Source organism: Bemisia tabaci, chromosome 6 (assembly GCF_918797505.1).
Source record: "Bemisia tabaci chromosome 6, PGI_BMITA_v3".
Taxonomy (NCBI): Eukaryota; Metazoa; Arthropoda; class Insecta; order Hemiptera; family Aleyrodidae; genus Bemisia; species Bemisia tabaci.
In genome coordinates, this window is record NC_092798.1 from 1365550 (window position 1) to 1381115 (window position 15566).

Genomic DNA, 15566 nt, shown 5'->3' on the forward strand with positions numbered 1-15566 from the left:
GAAACTGATGAGCCCGAGTATTCTTTACTCCATGCCATAACCAAACAAAGATTACCTAAGATATCTCCGAAGGCATGCAAGTTTTTTTTATTTTTGCAAGTAATTAGAACATTATTTGAAGTGATAAGTAATTAAAAATTGTTTATAATTGTGAATTTTGTGATTTTTTTAAACTTTAGCTCTTCTGTCTGAGCATCTAGTGATGAGGTTGACATTTGGGCTTTCGATTATTCGTTGAATGAACAGAAATAAATAAATTGTGTCATTGTTTTCGTAACAATATCTAAGTGGGTTAAGTTACTCAAGGTTTGACTGGCATGGCAGTTTTATCAAAAGTTTGACATGTAAGGCAATAAATTGTTTTGTTTTGGTCACATGAATACTTGAATTTCTCAAGAATTTGTTCGCATTTTTCTATCAAGTGCTCTCTATTTCAGAATACCAGTGAATGTCTCAAGTGCTTTTCATCTATGCGTCAGTTCCTCTCATATGTTGACAATTTAAGAAGTTCCACAACGGCCATCTGAAGTTGATAAGTGAATACCTGATAAAACAATGGGCTCCAAAATAGAATATGTTGAGTCAAGCCAGATGTATGCCACCAACTATGTGAGAAATTCCAAAGCAATTGGAATGTTGTGGGGTGTGTTTACAATTTGTTATGCCATAATTAATGTAGTTGCTTTCTTCTCTCCGGAATACATTGGGGCCACTCTTGACTCGGAAAATCCAGCACACTTTGGGCTGTGGCAGAGCTGTTACTTTGGAAATAGTTTCAGCGGTGGTGAAGAATGTCTAGGTCGGCTAAGCGATTTCTCAACGATTCCTAGTTCTGCGTTCAAGGCAGCAACTGCAGTCGGAGCAGTCTCTGCTGCGACTGCACTACTTGCAATTTGCTGTATGCTCTTGTTCTTCTTCTTTCAATCAACCACAGTATTTTACATCTGTGGACTTCTGCAAGTTGTCTCAGGTTAGTTGATGTCATTTTTTCTAACCAAGTCCTTAAATTCAATCGTAAACCAAATGAGAGGATGCATATTTAGAAAATATTCTGATTCCTGTGAAAGATATTCTTTTGCAGCATCTCGTTGTGGTGGGCTAATCACAATTTCTGCCAGCCAACAAGTCACACCTAGGATATTGTCGTTGCAGTGTTTCTTCTATTTTCGCAAGGCTGTTGCTTTGATTTTAGTGCAGTCTTGGATAATTGAATCCCTGTACAGTAATTACCCTATACAGTAATTCTTACGATGTGCATTTTTTTGCATGGGAACACTCATTTTCTGGCTGTTACACAGTTTTTATCGTCTCCTGAATAATTTCATTTTCAGAGATTGTTCGTTTTTGAAGTGAGAGATTTAGTTGTGAGCCTAGCCCTAGGAATAGTGAAAAGCTGGTGGGGGGATAAATAGAGGGATCAGACTCTCGAACTTCTCTTAGAATAGGGAAATAATCTAACTCAATGTGGTGTGGCAAATTCTCTTTAGAAACTTCTGCTCTATTCTTTAATCCCTAATTTGTAAATCAATGAAGGAAATTGAAATGTCTACTCATCTTTTCCTCTTATTTATGAAATGATTTACCAAAGTAACAACTATTTTGCTCAAGTGCCTACACTAAAATTCTCAAAGTAATCAATAATTTTTCTAATAACTCGTAAATAATATCTCTGGAATATCCTTGTTTTACCTTTTTCAGCGGTGTGTTTGGTTTCATCCGTATGTGTCTATCCATTTGGCTGGGATTCTCCTCATATCAAGAGGACCTGTGGACCTCAGGCTGGCCGATTTGAACGAGGTGACTGCGAAATCCGATGGGCTTACCTTCTAGCCATTATCGGCTGTCTAGACGCTGTTATTTTGGCAGTGCTAGCCTTCATTTTGGCCTCAAAACATGTCAAACTCCAACCTGAACCTGTTTATGGAATGAATGGTTCAGTTTATAAAGGTAACATTGGTTCAATTGCACACTAATTTATGATAATTTTTTGATCCAAGTATAATCTCTCAATCTTTGAGAGGCCTTTGTGGTAGAGGAAAGCATTTTAAACAAAAAATTTAAATTTGGAAAAATTCCTCTCTTGTCATGGAAAAATTGATTCATGATGATTTTGCTCTGAACGCACAGGCTGATCATTTTTCGTCCTCATGCTGTATAAGCAATATTGGTCAGTTAGTTTGGGCTTGCGCAAGCTCAAGAAGGAGGCTCTGAGCTTATCTTGCGTGGGAGAGAGAGGGATAAAGCGCAATTTTACACAAGCCTCTCATTTAAAAAAAAAAAAAAAATTCTAAACTTGCTTTACTAAAATTCTTACTTTTGAGGACCATCGCATATTTAAAAGGAGATTTTTGATGCCAGTTATATCCACTTGCCAATTTATCGTAAATAGCAAGTTGAGGACATGTTGGCAGCAAGCGGTCCTTGCTCTGAGTTTTCCAAACTTTTCTTTGTTTTTTCAACATATGTTCTTCCTTTCTGTGCAGGTGAAGTGAACAATGGATTTATGGGAGACGCCCACTCAGTAGCTGGGTCTCGTAAATCGCTAAACCTCCATCCTGTCATGCTTATCCCGCAACCAGATGCACACGGTCATCCTGACCACTACTCGGAATTCTCGAATCGCACAGGAAGATCTAAGTCATCAGCTTATAGAGCTGAGTATGCCTCCAGCATGCAGAACTTTCAACTTTGATTGTGGCCGTTCATGTAAAAATAGTTTCGTTTCGAACATGGAATTTTGAATCTCAACCAAATTATAAGACTTCTGAAATTAAAAATGACCCCTGAGGAAACTCCATAGAGATAGTGGCGTCAAATTTCTTTGGGGAGAGACATGGGGCTGAGCTCTGAAAGTATACGGTTTTCCACTCAGATGAAGAGGAAAGCGTCAATAATATGAATGAAGAGCTGCATCATTCAACATCAAAAGTGGTTCCTGTGTCCAAAAAAATCCAATTAATTACTTTATCAATAGATTTATGTATCATTTCATTAAAGTCTCGTCCTGAATTTTTCATGGCAAATTTTTTTGGGAAGCCAGCTAAATGATCAAAATATTTAAAAAACTAGTAGAACCATTAATAATTACTCAATTTCCAATACACTGCGTACCCATAATTGTACTCAAGTGTAAAACTTCACAAGTTCTGTTGACGCTGGACAGAGTCCCTCAAGGATTCTGAGGGCCACCTTCATTTTTTATTTAAGAGTATACTCTTTTTTTCTTCTTTTTTTTTAAAAAAATAAAAAATGCATTGAAACTTTGCACTTGAAACATTCTACCTGTATCTTTTGCATTGTTTTTGTATTAAATTACTTTTCTCATCTGAGTTTTCCAAACGTACAAAATTCAGAGTAATGTTATCTGAATGCTGTATGTTATTTTTATTGTGATCCTCTATTGTAGAGGCAATACAGCGACCCTTTTTTCAAATATAAATCATAAATACTGTGACAAATGCTCAAATAACTTATATTCTTGAAGAAAAAAGTGAACGCAGGGGTGCAGAAAAAGTACAAGCATGCCAACTGGGGCTGGCGCATGGCAGCAGAAAATTCAAGAGAATTGGAGGAAATTTTCTAATGAAAGGAGGCTTCTTTTTGGTTTTAGTGAAAAGTGATCTAAAAACCATAAGAGCATGCTGACTTCTGAATTTTTTTCTTTTTTAAGTCCTTTTGATGTATTTGTAGATGATAAAATGTTGAGGTTGAGATTGCTAATAATATTTGCTCCAAAAAACTTTCTGCACACCTGAATGTTCGCTAATTTCTATCAGTGGTGTAACTAGAAAACCCTGTATTTAGGTTTGCCACATTGTAAATTGTTTGTTACTTTCTATTTTTGACCATAGCTTTCATCTCCTACTTAATTTATATATTTTTTTTTACACCCAAATTCTATAAATATTTCATGCTAGTTTTTTCTTGGAAAAATAATATGAAAGCGCACATTTTTGAACGCTGAAGTAAAATTTAAGGGTTTTCTAGTTAACCATTAATATATTGTCCTCTTTCAGAGAAGTTTATGAAAGAGAGATGCTGATATTTTTTACGATGTCCTCTTAAGGCTTTTTTATGTCTTTGTACTTAATGCTTGTATTTTTTTTAAGTAAACTGTTCAATATTTTTGTATGAAATTTGTTTCAACGTTTGTGTGAGTGATTTTGACGAATCTCTGTGATAAAAAAGTCTTCCAATAGAAAGCCATTATATTCCATGAGAAAAAACAGAAGAAGGATGAATTTTAGCGCAATTTAAAAAATGTCAATTTTCAAAGACTTGGTTGCAATTTTAAAGTGGTCAAGATAATGTATTGACAGTGAAATTGCAAAAATGCATTCTTGGTTTGCAACAGCACAGACTTCCTGTCTTAATTTATTTTCTAAATGGATTAGTGCTTAACGTCAAACCTTGAAAACCTTCATGATTTTTCTTCCCAATTTGAAGAATATCCTGAAAATAACAAGCCATAGTGTCGGTTTGTTTCATGTATTGAAGTGATGACGGACATTTTGAAACGGCTGCAATCAAGGTACGAAGTTTCACTGTCGATAAGCTTTAAATCGTGACTAAATGATCTTATCATAAGATAACATGGAAAAGTAACGTTTTGTTGTCAAAGAGAGTGAATGATCTTAACTTAATGCTTTAGTTTTAGTTTTATATTACATCAGCTGCTGGGATGAAAAATGATCAAATTTTATGGAATTATATGTTTATCCATTGCATATTCAAATTGCCATTACCGGTAGGTTTTTGCAACCAGCCAATTAGAGGCACCGTTTTCCCAACGTCAGTCTTGCTTAAAGTGGACTGAAATTGCTTTGGATCCAAACGGCCTGTTGTTGCAATCTCTTTTTTAATGTTAAAACATGAACAAAATATTGTCCTTCAATTGTTCTGTTTGTAACTCTATGAAACCGTCCATTTTTTCTTGCTGATTTTGATAATTTTTCTCTTTTGAATACAATGATTTTTCTCTTCTACTACTTAAGTTCTATTTTTTTTCAATCTCTGTGCATTGTGGTTAATTTTTTCTTTTTTTGAGCAATTTGCAATACATTATGTTCTTGGAATCAAATATTTGTTTTTTTCTGCAACTATCAAGGTTATCAAAAATTACCAGTTCAAAACACAACAAGCTATTTGTCCAGGTAAAATCCGGTAGCAAACCGTCCTGCCTTAGGACCTACCTTCTGTCTTAGATGGTGCTCTGTTGATACAAGTTTCAGGAAGTAAATGCCTTTTTAGGTGCTATTCCACTAATGTAAAATTTAGAAAGCAAGTTGATGCAAACAAAGGTTTGGCTACACAGCACTGTTTGGAACCTGTCTGAAGGTGCCTCTTTGGCTAGATAAACCCTCTTCCCAAGTCCACCCATAATATAGAAAAAAAACTATCAAGTTTTCAACTAACATAAGTTGAGGGACAGGAGAATGAAAAATGAGCAACAGATAGGACAGATTTGTTGAAATAAAAATATACTTTAGAATGAAAAATGACCAATAATCAATAAATATATAGAAAAATAACCGTAGAGAAAAAAAAGGAGGTGTTTGCATTTCGGGCATCTTGGAATTTTTTGATGACTTGATGACGTAGGTGGGTACAGCGACGTTTAGCTAAATATGAAAAACGGACCATTATGTCCGATTTTTTTACTAAAATCAACTCATTATATAATTTCAAGCACTTTTTATAGAATGACTTTTTTCCTTAAATTACACCATTTCCAAGAAAATCGACAGGATAAAAAAGTCGCCTGTACCCACCTACGTCATCAAGTCATCAAAAAATTCCAAGATGCCCAAAATGCAAACACCTCCTTTTCTTTCTCTATGAAAAATAACAACTGTTATTACAAAAATAAAAAATGTATTTACAATCTATGTATCAAAAATGAGTTTATAATAAAGAAAAAAAATAACTATATTCTATCATAAACGTAATTAACTATAAGCTTTTGGACAAAGTTGCGTAAATGCATTTTATAGGAGAAATTAGTTTATCGCAAAAAGAGTTTATACTGTGGCTCTTAGTTGTACATTTTTATCATGATTTGAGATGAAAACAGAAAAAAGGAACCAGACAGACGCTAAAGTGGAAGCAGTGAGCACTTTGTGAGCTTTTTCTTGAAGGTACAGGTTTTCTATCGGAAGAAGAAAAATTTGAAAAATTAAAGGAGATAGTGACCGAATTGAGTCCAGCAGCAATTTTGAGCTTCCTTTGGTACTTGGAAAAAAAAAAAGTTCACGGTATTACTATTCTTGATGAGGAGGTGCAAGCAATATAAGCAAAATCAAACGTACTTTGAAAACATATCCTTAGCTTCTCAAGTTTTCAACTGGCTTTTTAGCTCCAGATCATCAATACAATTGCTACACCTCATATCTGAAAATGTTCATTTTCATTTAAAAAAAAGAAAGAATAAATAAAGAAAAAAAAATGCGTAATCTGTATTCCCAAGTAATCAAAAGTATTTTTACTTCAACATGATTAGGCCTTCAGGAGCACAGTCAAAATCTTGTTGAGAGTTGTGCGCTTCAAACTTTAAACTGAACTGAAATTTCTTAAATTGATACTTCAATTCATTTAAAAATCCACCATCCTACAAACTTTTGCGTTCATTGCGTTATGAATCAAGTCTGGTTCCCTCTGCTTAGTAATTCAAGCTTTTTTTCATGTTTTCTTTGACTCTAAGAGCCATATATCTGAGCATTTAAACACAGCAAGAAAATATATTGCACAGGCCATGCATCAGACAGTCTGAATTCCTTACAAAAAAATTACCTAAAAGAATGCAAAACAATTAACAATAATGAAATAATAAATGCAACATTTAATTTATCAGAATGGCGTCCTAACCTTCCTCAAAGCTGGAAGCGCACATTCTACCTACTTAAAAATACCACAGCTTCAGAGAACCCTCTTGACCAAACCTCACATTTTCCCAACATTACATCATAAAAATAAGTAAATAAGAAAAATATAAAAAAATGTATAAACACTAAAAAAAGGCACCAATAATACGAGAAAATAAAGCTGAAGAAGACAATTAGAACTAAACCCTTCTAAAGTCTGTATAGATAGTTCAACCTTACTGCGAATATTATACAGGGTAGCAAGTAGGAAATGATATACAAAGCGATGGACAAGGAGGACAAAAGGAAAATGGTACGATCCTATTGGTTGAAGCGGGTGGTCATTATATACTATGAAAGGAAGTGATGGACTAACTATTGTCAGTTGCCCTTAATTAGTCTATTACTTACTTCCTTTGTACGACGCAACCACTGTTTTTCCACTGATAGGAATGCTTCTTTTCCTTTTTGTCTTCTTTGTCTATCAATTACGAAAATCAGTCTGCAGGAGTTTCAGATCACTCCTATAACTTCAGAGGAAATTAAAGCTGGGTAGAAGTTGGATTCTGAATCAAAACTGAGTCAAACTCAAACTTTCTGACTGTGGATGTTCCAAAAAAAAAAAAAAAAAAAAAAGAATTTACGGCTCAAAAAAATGGAAATACCAATCCAATCTCCATATTGATTTGTTCAGAAGTTATAAGAATGTCTGATCATTTCTGGATAATCCCACATTACAAATTACAATCATATACGAATATAAACGATAATATCTATCTTGCTAGAAGTGCACAGAACAACTTAAAATTATTTTTGTACACACAAATTAACGCCATGCGTTCGGAGTAATGAGGATTTCCATTTTAATCTCTCTTATCCCTGAGTTTTTGTTTGCAAAGTCTGAAACGCTGAGTTCATAACAATTACATTATGCTAATATAAAAAAGAAACTACATAAAAACAAGTACTTTCGGCATATTTTTCAATTATTCTCAGCCAAAAAAAAATTCACTTGAAAATATTCCTTTCATACCATTCTTATGGAGAGAAATCAGCTCATATCTTAAAAATGCAGCTTAGGCTTAGATAGTTATTGTGCCTTCAAAGCACCATGACTGAATTTAAAATCTTTTCAAATTTTGCCGAAATATGAAGGGCTAAAGAAGATAGAAAGAAAATTTAATGATGGTAGAAAAAGACAATAATCAGACAATAATGGAAAAAACTTATTCCTTGGAACTATTTGAATAAATGACATTCTATTAATACCGTTTCAAGTATGTAAGGCACTTAGAAAAAGGCTCATTTTTCTGTATCAGTTTTACTTTTTTGGAGGTTAAGCCAGAGTATAAGAGAAAATTCAAAAATATTTGACATATATAAGTGTTTCAAAAATAGTTTGCTATGAAAAACTTCAAAGTTTTATTTTAAAACATTGAAAATTCTGGAGGATGGGAAGATATGAGTTTCATAGTATGCGTATATTACAAGACTAAGAATGTATATTATGCTCATTTGAAAGGGTCAATAAAACTACAGGCTAAATGGTAAGAAGGAGGAAACTGACCATGAAGAAATTAGGCGTCGACAACATGAAAATAGATTGTTGAAGGAAATTTCATGAAAGAATTGAAGAATTTTTTTAAAAAAAGTAAAAGAAAAAAGAAATTATCTAAATGATAACAAAATTTAAAAAACTTTTTTTCAAATTAAGGCCACTTTTCATTCAACTTTTGCATGCTCGATTATTTGATAAAACAGCTAAACAATCTGAGTAAAGAACACTTATTTATGGCACAGCTGATTGTTTTTTATCAAAATTTTCCATTTTTTCACTACAGACAGACCGAACCCAAAAATAAAATGAAAGCAAGGCAAGCTCCTTATTTAGAGCTTTATCTATAAGCGGTCTCCTCTGAAATCTAATGTGAGTTCGCAGGCCCTACATAGAAAAAATTTTGAAACCTTAAATCGAGAATTTCAAACATTCAGAATCATTAAATTTGGGGTTATTAAAAATGATTTCTTTTGTAGTTGACAAAGTGGAAAAAAAATAACCTGTTACGTTATTTCATACTTGTTTGACAGAACAAAAATAATAAAAAAAAACAAAATTACCAAAATAGTAATTAAAAACTAATTCTGATTAAATCTGAATAAAGCTTTTCCACTCATTATTTGAAAAAAGGGTTACATCTATGAGAAGAATTAGATAAGAAAATCATTGGTGTTCATTTCGATGGAAATGAATCTAATAAAAATAATATCAACAAAAAAGTGATTAAAAAAATAATAGAAAAGGGAGAAGCCCGTCATTGGGCAATGAAATTAAGTGCACTTGGGCTCTAACCGACACTTGGGTCATCTTGCCTTTATAACAGGTTCAACAATTCAAAAAATTCTGTGTAAAATCAGAAAAAAAAGGTCATTTAACTTAAAAAAACCTACTACGTAACAATCTAACAAAAACACCCTGAAAGGCAAGGAGGTTAAACTATTTATTATTGAGACGGTTTCTTATTCATACTTTTGCTCGCAAGAGAGATTTTTGGAGATTAAAAAATAAAAGAAAGGAAGGAAAAAAAATAAAAAAAAATATAGTAATTATGGCAGAGTAAGTGCTTTGGGGTACTAGCACCTGAAAATAAAATATGAAGATCAGACTGAAGATCTTGGATTTTTGCACTGAGTATAGTTACAGTAACCTAGAGAGGTCAACTAAGAACCCTCGGGGGAATGGACAAAGGCTTACTCCTATATTCAGGGTTACCACAGTAGTTAGAAGATGAAAATACCTGACATTTCCCTGATTTCCCAGCTACATTTTTGTAAAATTCCCTGACAATTGGGGATATTCTGGGTGGTGAGAAAGACACTATTTGAAATAGTTTTCGCGCAAAATTTCTTGTTTGAAGGGTGATATGAAAATTTTTGCTTGACTTTTTAGTCATTTTTCTTGACATTTTTTTGAATTCCCTGATGATGGCAACCCAGTATTTTAAACTCTAGAGTTTAGAGAAAAAAGGTGACAGGAGCATGGCATGCTGAAACTACGAGAATTTTGTTTTGCCTCCTGAGATCAGTTTCAATTCGAATTTTATTTGGTTTTCAGACTATAACAAGTCAAGATTCTTCTTCAGAATGAATAAATTAAATAATAAACGTATGATAAATTACGATTGCCTCAAGGTGCCAATAAAAAGCTATTCAATGATCCACATTTTTGGAATACTGTAATCTTCAAGTAGAAAATGGAGTTAAATGACCAGAGTTTAAAACGCGTAAAATCTTATTCTCATTCACAATATGGTTCTCCCCGCAAAGAGCTGCTTTTCCACCTAACCCTTAAGCCTATCTTAAAATTAAAGTTAGGAAGGAGATGAGTAGCACCAAAAATGAATTTAAAACCAAAGGTCTCCTGCCATATCTTCCTCTTGTTTGACAACGGTCGATTGGGTTTCTGGCGATGCGTTCCCATGATGGGCTTCATCCTCCGATTCACTGACCTGCAAGTCATCTTGAATGTGTTCCGATTTCATCCTCATCGCCTCTGAGGTCCGACCTGATTCTGCATCCTGATCAACATAGTAATCCATTCTATGGTCGTCTGCTGGTGTTTCCTGCACCTCCATTTGGTTGCTTTGCCGCGCTCTCAAAAAGTCTGATGGGTCGTAGTTGGGATCGACATCCATAGTCTCTTCTGAAAATGGAAAAACATTATTTAACTTTGTTCCGACTTTATTTTAGTGGTAGATCTCATCTAAGCCTAAACTTAGGTGCCCATGGGCCAGTAGACAAGGTATGGATTTAGGCATTTTGATACATGTTTCTTAACCAGCTTTCTCAGAGAAAACGTGCAACGAAAATTATTAAAATCAACTTCAAAATAAGTTTTAAGCGTTTTCATCTTACATTGGTTACAGAAAAATTGAATTCTCCGCTCAAATGAAATACAGCACTTTGCGTTAGTCAAATTGTACACTGCAACGGTTTCTCAATCAAGCATTGTTCCTTTCTCCCCCTGAGTTACTCAAAGTTTAAACAACTTAATAAGGCTGAGCCAAAGCATCAGGATTGAGGTTGCCAAATTTTCATACTGCAGAGATTACCACGGTATTAATAATGTGTGATTTGACTGAAGTACATTACTGTTTTTTCCATGAGCGGGAAGCTTGAATTTATGCCAAACAAAGAGTTATTTACTGGTTAGGAGTTAGATTCGGTAATTTTTGTTGTGCGAATCGTGTTTTACGTGAAATTTTGGGTAAGAAACATGTATCGGAATGCTTAAATTTGTATATTGTCTACTGGTGGTACTGGTCCATTTTCTCAGTGGCAGAAGGAGAATATTATTTTTTGTTATTCTTACATCTGCTCAGTAGTAGTGGTGCAATTTGATCCATGTCTTTTGGAAACAATGAATCTCAGTAGCAATGTTAAAAAAATGTCTGCAAGGAATCGCATACATTTTTGTAACCTTGCAACTAAGTTTTTGTACTCATCATCTGAACATAGATTTTCAGGGTTAAGTCCCCTTTAATAGCTATCAGAGAAGCATTGATAATTTTTTGTCCTTTAAATTTCAACCTTTAAGAAAGCCGAGTTTTTGACGATGTCATCAATTTTTCACTGCACCTTATTAACTTGCAACCCTACCAAAGAAAAGATGAAAACAACTTATTTGAAAATTATTTTCCCTGAAAATTGCCATACCTGACAGCAATATTTTTAGCCAGAAATCTCCTTACATCTATTGCATTACCAGAACTTCAAAATTTAATCTTAATGAATGATAAGTTGATTCTTCAGAGAGAATTTTTTGCTCTATGAGGGATTCTCCTATGAAATATCGACACACGAGTGTGCGGAAGTCGATACTTTTTCCATTCACTTACATGAATAAATCATTACCTCGATTGCTAAAGTCTCTGATGATTATTGCCCAGGCGTTTGAACCTTATGCAACTGAGGTAATAAATTACAGTGTTCAGTATGTGATTGGATATTTAACTCTTGGTAAGATTAAATATTTGACTTTCGCAAACTTGCTTCTCCCCCATTAGGACAGAAATATAAGCTCACCATCAATATGCTGAGGACCTGAACTGGGGCCAGAAACAGAGGACTCGCCCTGATTTGAAAAATAAGCGATGTTTCCCAACTGCATCATTGCCTCAGCCACCTGGTGACTGTCATCATCCGCATTTATCCCTTGCCCTTCAACTTCTTCTTCTTCACTTGAGAACTGCAAATCTGCACAGGCATCCAAAATCATTACATCTATCACAGACACTTAGTTTTTAATGTAAGACTATGAAGGAAGTATTTTATTTTTCATTTTATTTTCATTTTAATACATGAGAGCCGCAAGGCTATGGTAGGTATACGTCAGCTACAGAAAGGACGAAAAAGAAAATTTTACATTTCAGCTAAGCACTAAAAATCACAATCAACTGGGCACTAAATAACAAAAAAAGAACAAAAAGAGATGATCAGCTAAAAAACAACAAAAACAAGGACAGCTATTCATCCGAGAGGGTGTCCGAATTCACACCATTCAATTGAATGAATGAATGAATCATATGAATTTGAATGCGCAATCAGTAAATAAGATAAAACTTTAAATCAGTTAAAAAATTTTGATAAAATCACCCATTGGAAGTTAGTTACAAGGATGGTAACAACACTGCAAAATACTGTCAGTTTTGATTTTTAGAATATTTTTTTGATAAAGAGGGGTATTGATATGGGCCATTTTCGGCCTACCCTACCTGAATTTTCTCGATTCTACGATTTTTTGCTTATTGAAAGTCTATATTTTCAGGAATGCATCATGATTTTGTCATTTTTGGTCTCTAATCACGTCTATGTTTTTCATGATTTTTCCTGGCAAATTAAAGTTCCTTGTTGCTAAGAGCCTTGTGATAGTTTTGTACGTACCTTTTTCCAGGAGTCCAGTCTCTTTTCTCAAATCAGATGATGGTTTCCCAACAGACACGAACTCAAAGTCTTTTGAATGGTGAGAGGAATGTGAGTAGCTTTCTTCGTCTTGCCACTGGCTCAAAGAATCATAATCCGTTTGTTCAAGTACTCTCTTCCGCGTTTTGTTGATATTCGCTTCTAATTGCGATAGGTTATCCCCATACTAAAACAGAGAGACAGAAAGAATTAAACTATTGATATCATATGAGAGTGTTGTTTCATCAAGTCTAATTATAAATATACTTGAGAAAATGAATTTAGAAGTGGAAATCTGTCTTGAAAGGTTATGTGGCAGGTTTTTGATTTAAAATAACAGGCAGACAAAGTGTTTTTAAAAATTCAATGTGTCTCATAGACTGCAACAAGCTCTATGAACAAAAAATAGAATATATTAGGAGTCAGAATCTGAAAGCATGAATTTAACTGCTACGTTTCTTTTGCTCCTCGAAACAGAAACTACCTCCATCGCTCAAATTTTCATAGAATATTCATTGGACGAAGAGGAACCAACGGAAAAATTTTCAGGAAATGGTGCAGATCAATTTTCCATTTAAAAAGGTGAGTACCACTACCACACAGAGATTTACAAAGTCTCAAAGTGAGATTGGGTTTCTGGAATTACACATAATATATCGATGATTGAATGCAGATAATGCGCATCACAGTTGAAATATTTTACCACATGAAAACCTCCAAATATAGTTCATTTTCTTTAGGGAAAACTGATTAAAATGTTTCCTTACAATTCTGTGTCTTTCTTCTTTAGTGTGAGTGGCGACATTCACAGAAAATGTCAATACAAACTGTTAGCTAATTTTCTTTTTAAAAAAATGACACATATTGTAGACTTACATCCTGCAATCTGAGATTCATTGATAAATGGTTTATGAAACCTCAGAAAAGAAAGCCCAAGTACTGTTCAGGCACGATCAGGATTTCCATAATTTATTTATTTTCCAATCCTCTCACTTTTCCTTGTTTTTTTTTGCTTCTCCCTGACTCTGTACTTCTTGAAATCCCTAACCTTTAAACAAAACTCCCATCTGGATTTTTTTCCCTTTCAATTACCAAGTTGCCGTAAATTTCATGACTATCCAGATATTCCAGACCGCCAGCAACCCTGCACTGATTTATGATGAATTATGTCAATGTTGGCCCTTTATAGTCCTTTTCTGGAGGGACCCTGTTCCTCCAGTGAAAGACATATCTTCTAATCATTTACCTTTTAAAAGCTAAATGCTCGGTTATTTCTCAATGGAGAATTTGCAAGGGTCTGAAATTTGATGAATTTCCTGTTTAAGTGGAATCCTCTGAGTGAACTGAACACGAAGATACCCTTGATTCATAAATTGAGCGATTATTAGAGGAGATATGACAAAATAACCGATTCTGCTAAAATACATGTGTTTAAATGGGAAATGCCGCCAGATGACGTCACAAGGCGGCGCATTTTCTCACTTTTAAATCAATTTTTCTCCAATTTCCCATGTCAGAAAAAAATTATGAAAAATATTGCGAACTCAGCTCATTAGGCACTTTCAGATGAAGCAATAAAAAAATTGCGTGCAAATTCTCCATTACCATAAAATACCTTTAAATTTGAGAATAAGTACATTCAACTACTCTCTAGCATCTCTTGAAATATCATTAACTTTTGATGACAAAGGAGCTTCGGATGGACATCAAAGGACATAAAAACTAAGTTTAGATAGACTTACACTTTCTAGAGCTTCTTTTGTTATGGAAACCAGCTGCTCCGCTTGTTGCGTAAAAGAGGAATCTTTCCCATTGTATAAAATGCAGTTTTCCAGAATGAGCTCGATATCATGCAGGAATTCTTGCCGGGAGTGATATTTGTGAGCTGTTGAACAAACAAAACATATAAAATGGCTCTCCAATTATTATTTGAACAAGAAGATCATTGATATTCCTATGTTCTATGAATAATATGAAATCTGATGGATCACTTTGATTGGATCTTCTGTCTTCTTTGACTTCACTTCCTAAGACAAACAAATATTAAATATTTGGGTTTTTTTTATACTTATTTTATTAAATAAGTCCTTTTTAAGAATTGAGAGGTAAATGAATGAAGAAAAAAAGAGACATCTTTTTCTTTAAACTAGCCAAACTAGGATGATCTGAAATAAGGAGGAATTTTCCAAGAGCCTCCTTACACAAGGAAGCAATCGCCTGTTAAGAATTCGGTCAAGAGCCAAAGCAGTTCTGTAACATCCGACTGGTCTATTTTGAAATGAAATGGAAGATAAAAACAAAAAAATGTTAATGAGCAGATAAAGATAAAGATAAAAAATTATGTGATTTCTGCAAACACTAAAAATTAAAAACTTTTACCATTGACTTTCTTCGAGATTGTCTCCAAATCTATAGGATTCTTAACAATGTTGTAGTAGTCTGGAACCAATTTCTTCTTGACAGGTTTCAAGAAAGGCCAAGCGCCAGTTCGCGCTTTTAATTTTGTTGTTACAATGTTATCAAAAACGTATGATAAAGCCACTTGATCGTCATCATCCAAGAGTGGGTTTATCACTTTCTCCAAACGCATGAGCCGCTCTTCTTTCTCGCTTAGTCGGTCGACACATAATTGAAGCATACGTTTCGCAGCGACTGTCAAGGAACTTTTGGCACCTGAAAGAAAACAGAAATCATACAACCATCATTATAACCTTCCTAACTCGCAGAATTTTTATTTTTGGTCATTTT

General features: G+C 34.1%; 2 protein-coding genes across 2 annotated transcripts in view; one reads left to right on the forward strand and one right to left on the reverse strand.

Annotated features, from left to right (window-relative positions):
* The first annotated feature begins 57 nt into the window (after positions 1-57).
* Positions 58-5316, forward strand: Tmhs (Tetraspan membrane protein in hair cell stereocilia). The gene is made up of 3 exons (XM_019046744.2): positions 58-970; positions 1699-1947; positions 2484-5316. Exons 1-3 carry the CDS (start codon positions 556-558, stop codon positions 2690-2692), a joined length of 873 nt encoding a protein of 290 aa, XP_018902289.2. The 5' UTR covers positions 58-555; the 3' UTR covers positions 2693-5316.
* A 1764-nt stretch (positions 5317-7080) lies between these two features.
* LOC109033880 (transcription initiation factor TFIID subunit 1) overlaps positions 7081-15566 on the reverse strand; it is a 29791-nt gene continuing 21305 nt past the window's right edge. Inside the window, exons 22-26 of the mRNA XM_019046721.2 lie at positions 15198-15491; positions 14561-14703; positions 12801-13005; positions 11943-12113; positions 7081-10560 (exon numbers count right to left, since the gene is read on the reverse strand). Of these exons, the coding sequence (XP_018902266.2) occupies positions 10262-10560; positions 11943-12113; positions 12801-13005; positions 14561-14703; positions 15198-15491 (1112 nt within the window). The 3' untranslated portion in view covers positions 7081-10261. The remainder of the gene's footprint in view (positions 10561-11942; positions 12114-12800; positions 13006-14560; positions 14704-15197; positions 15492-15566) is intronic.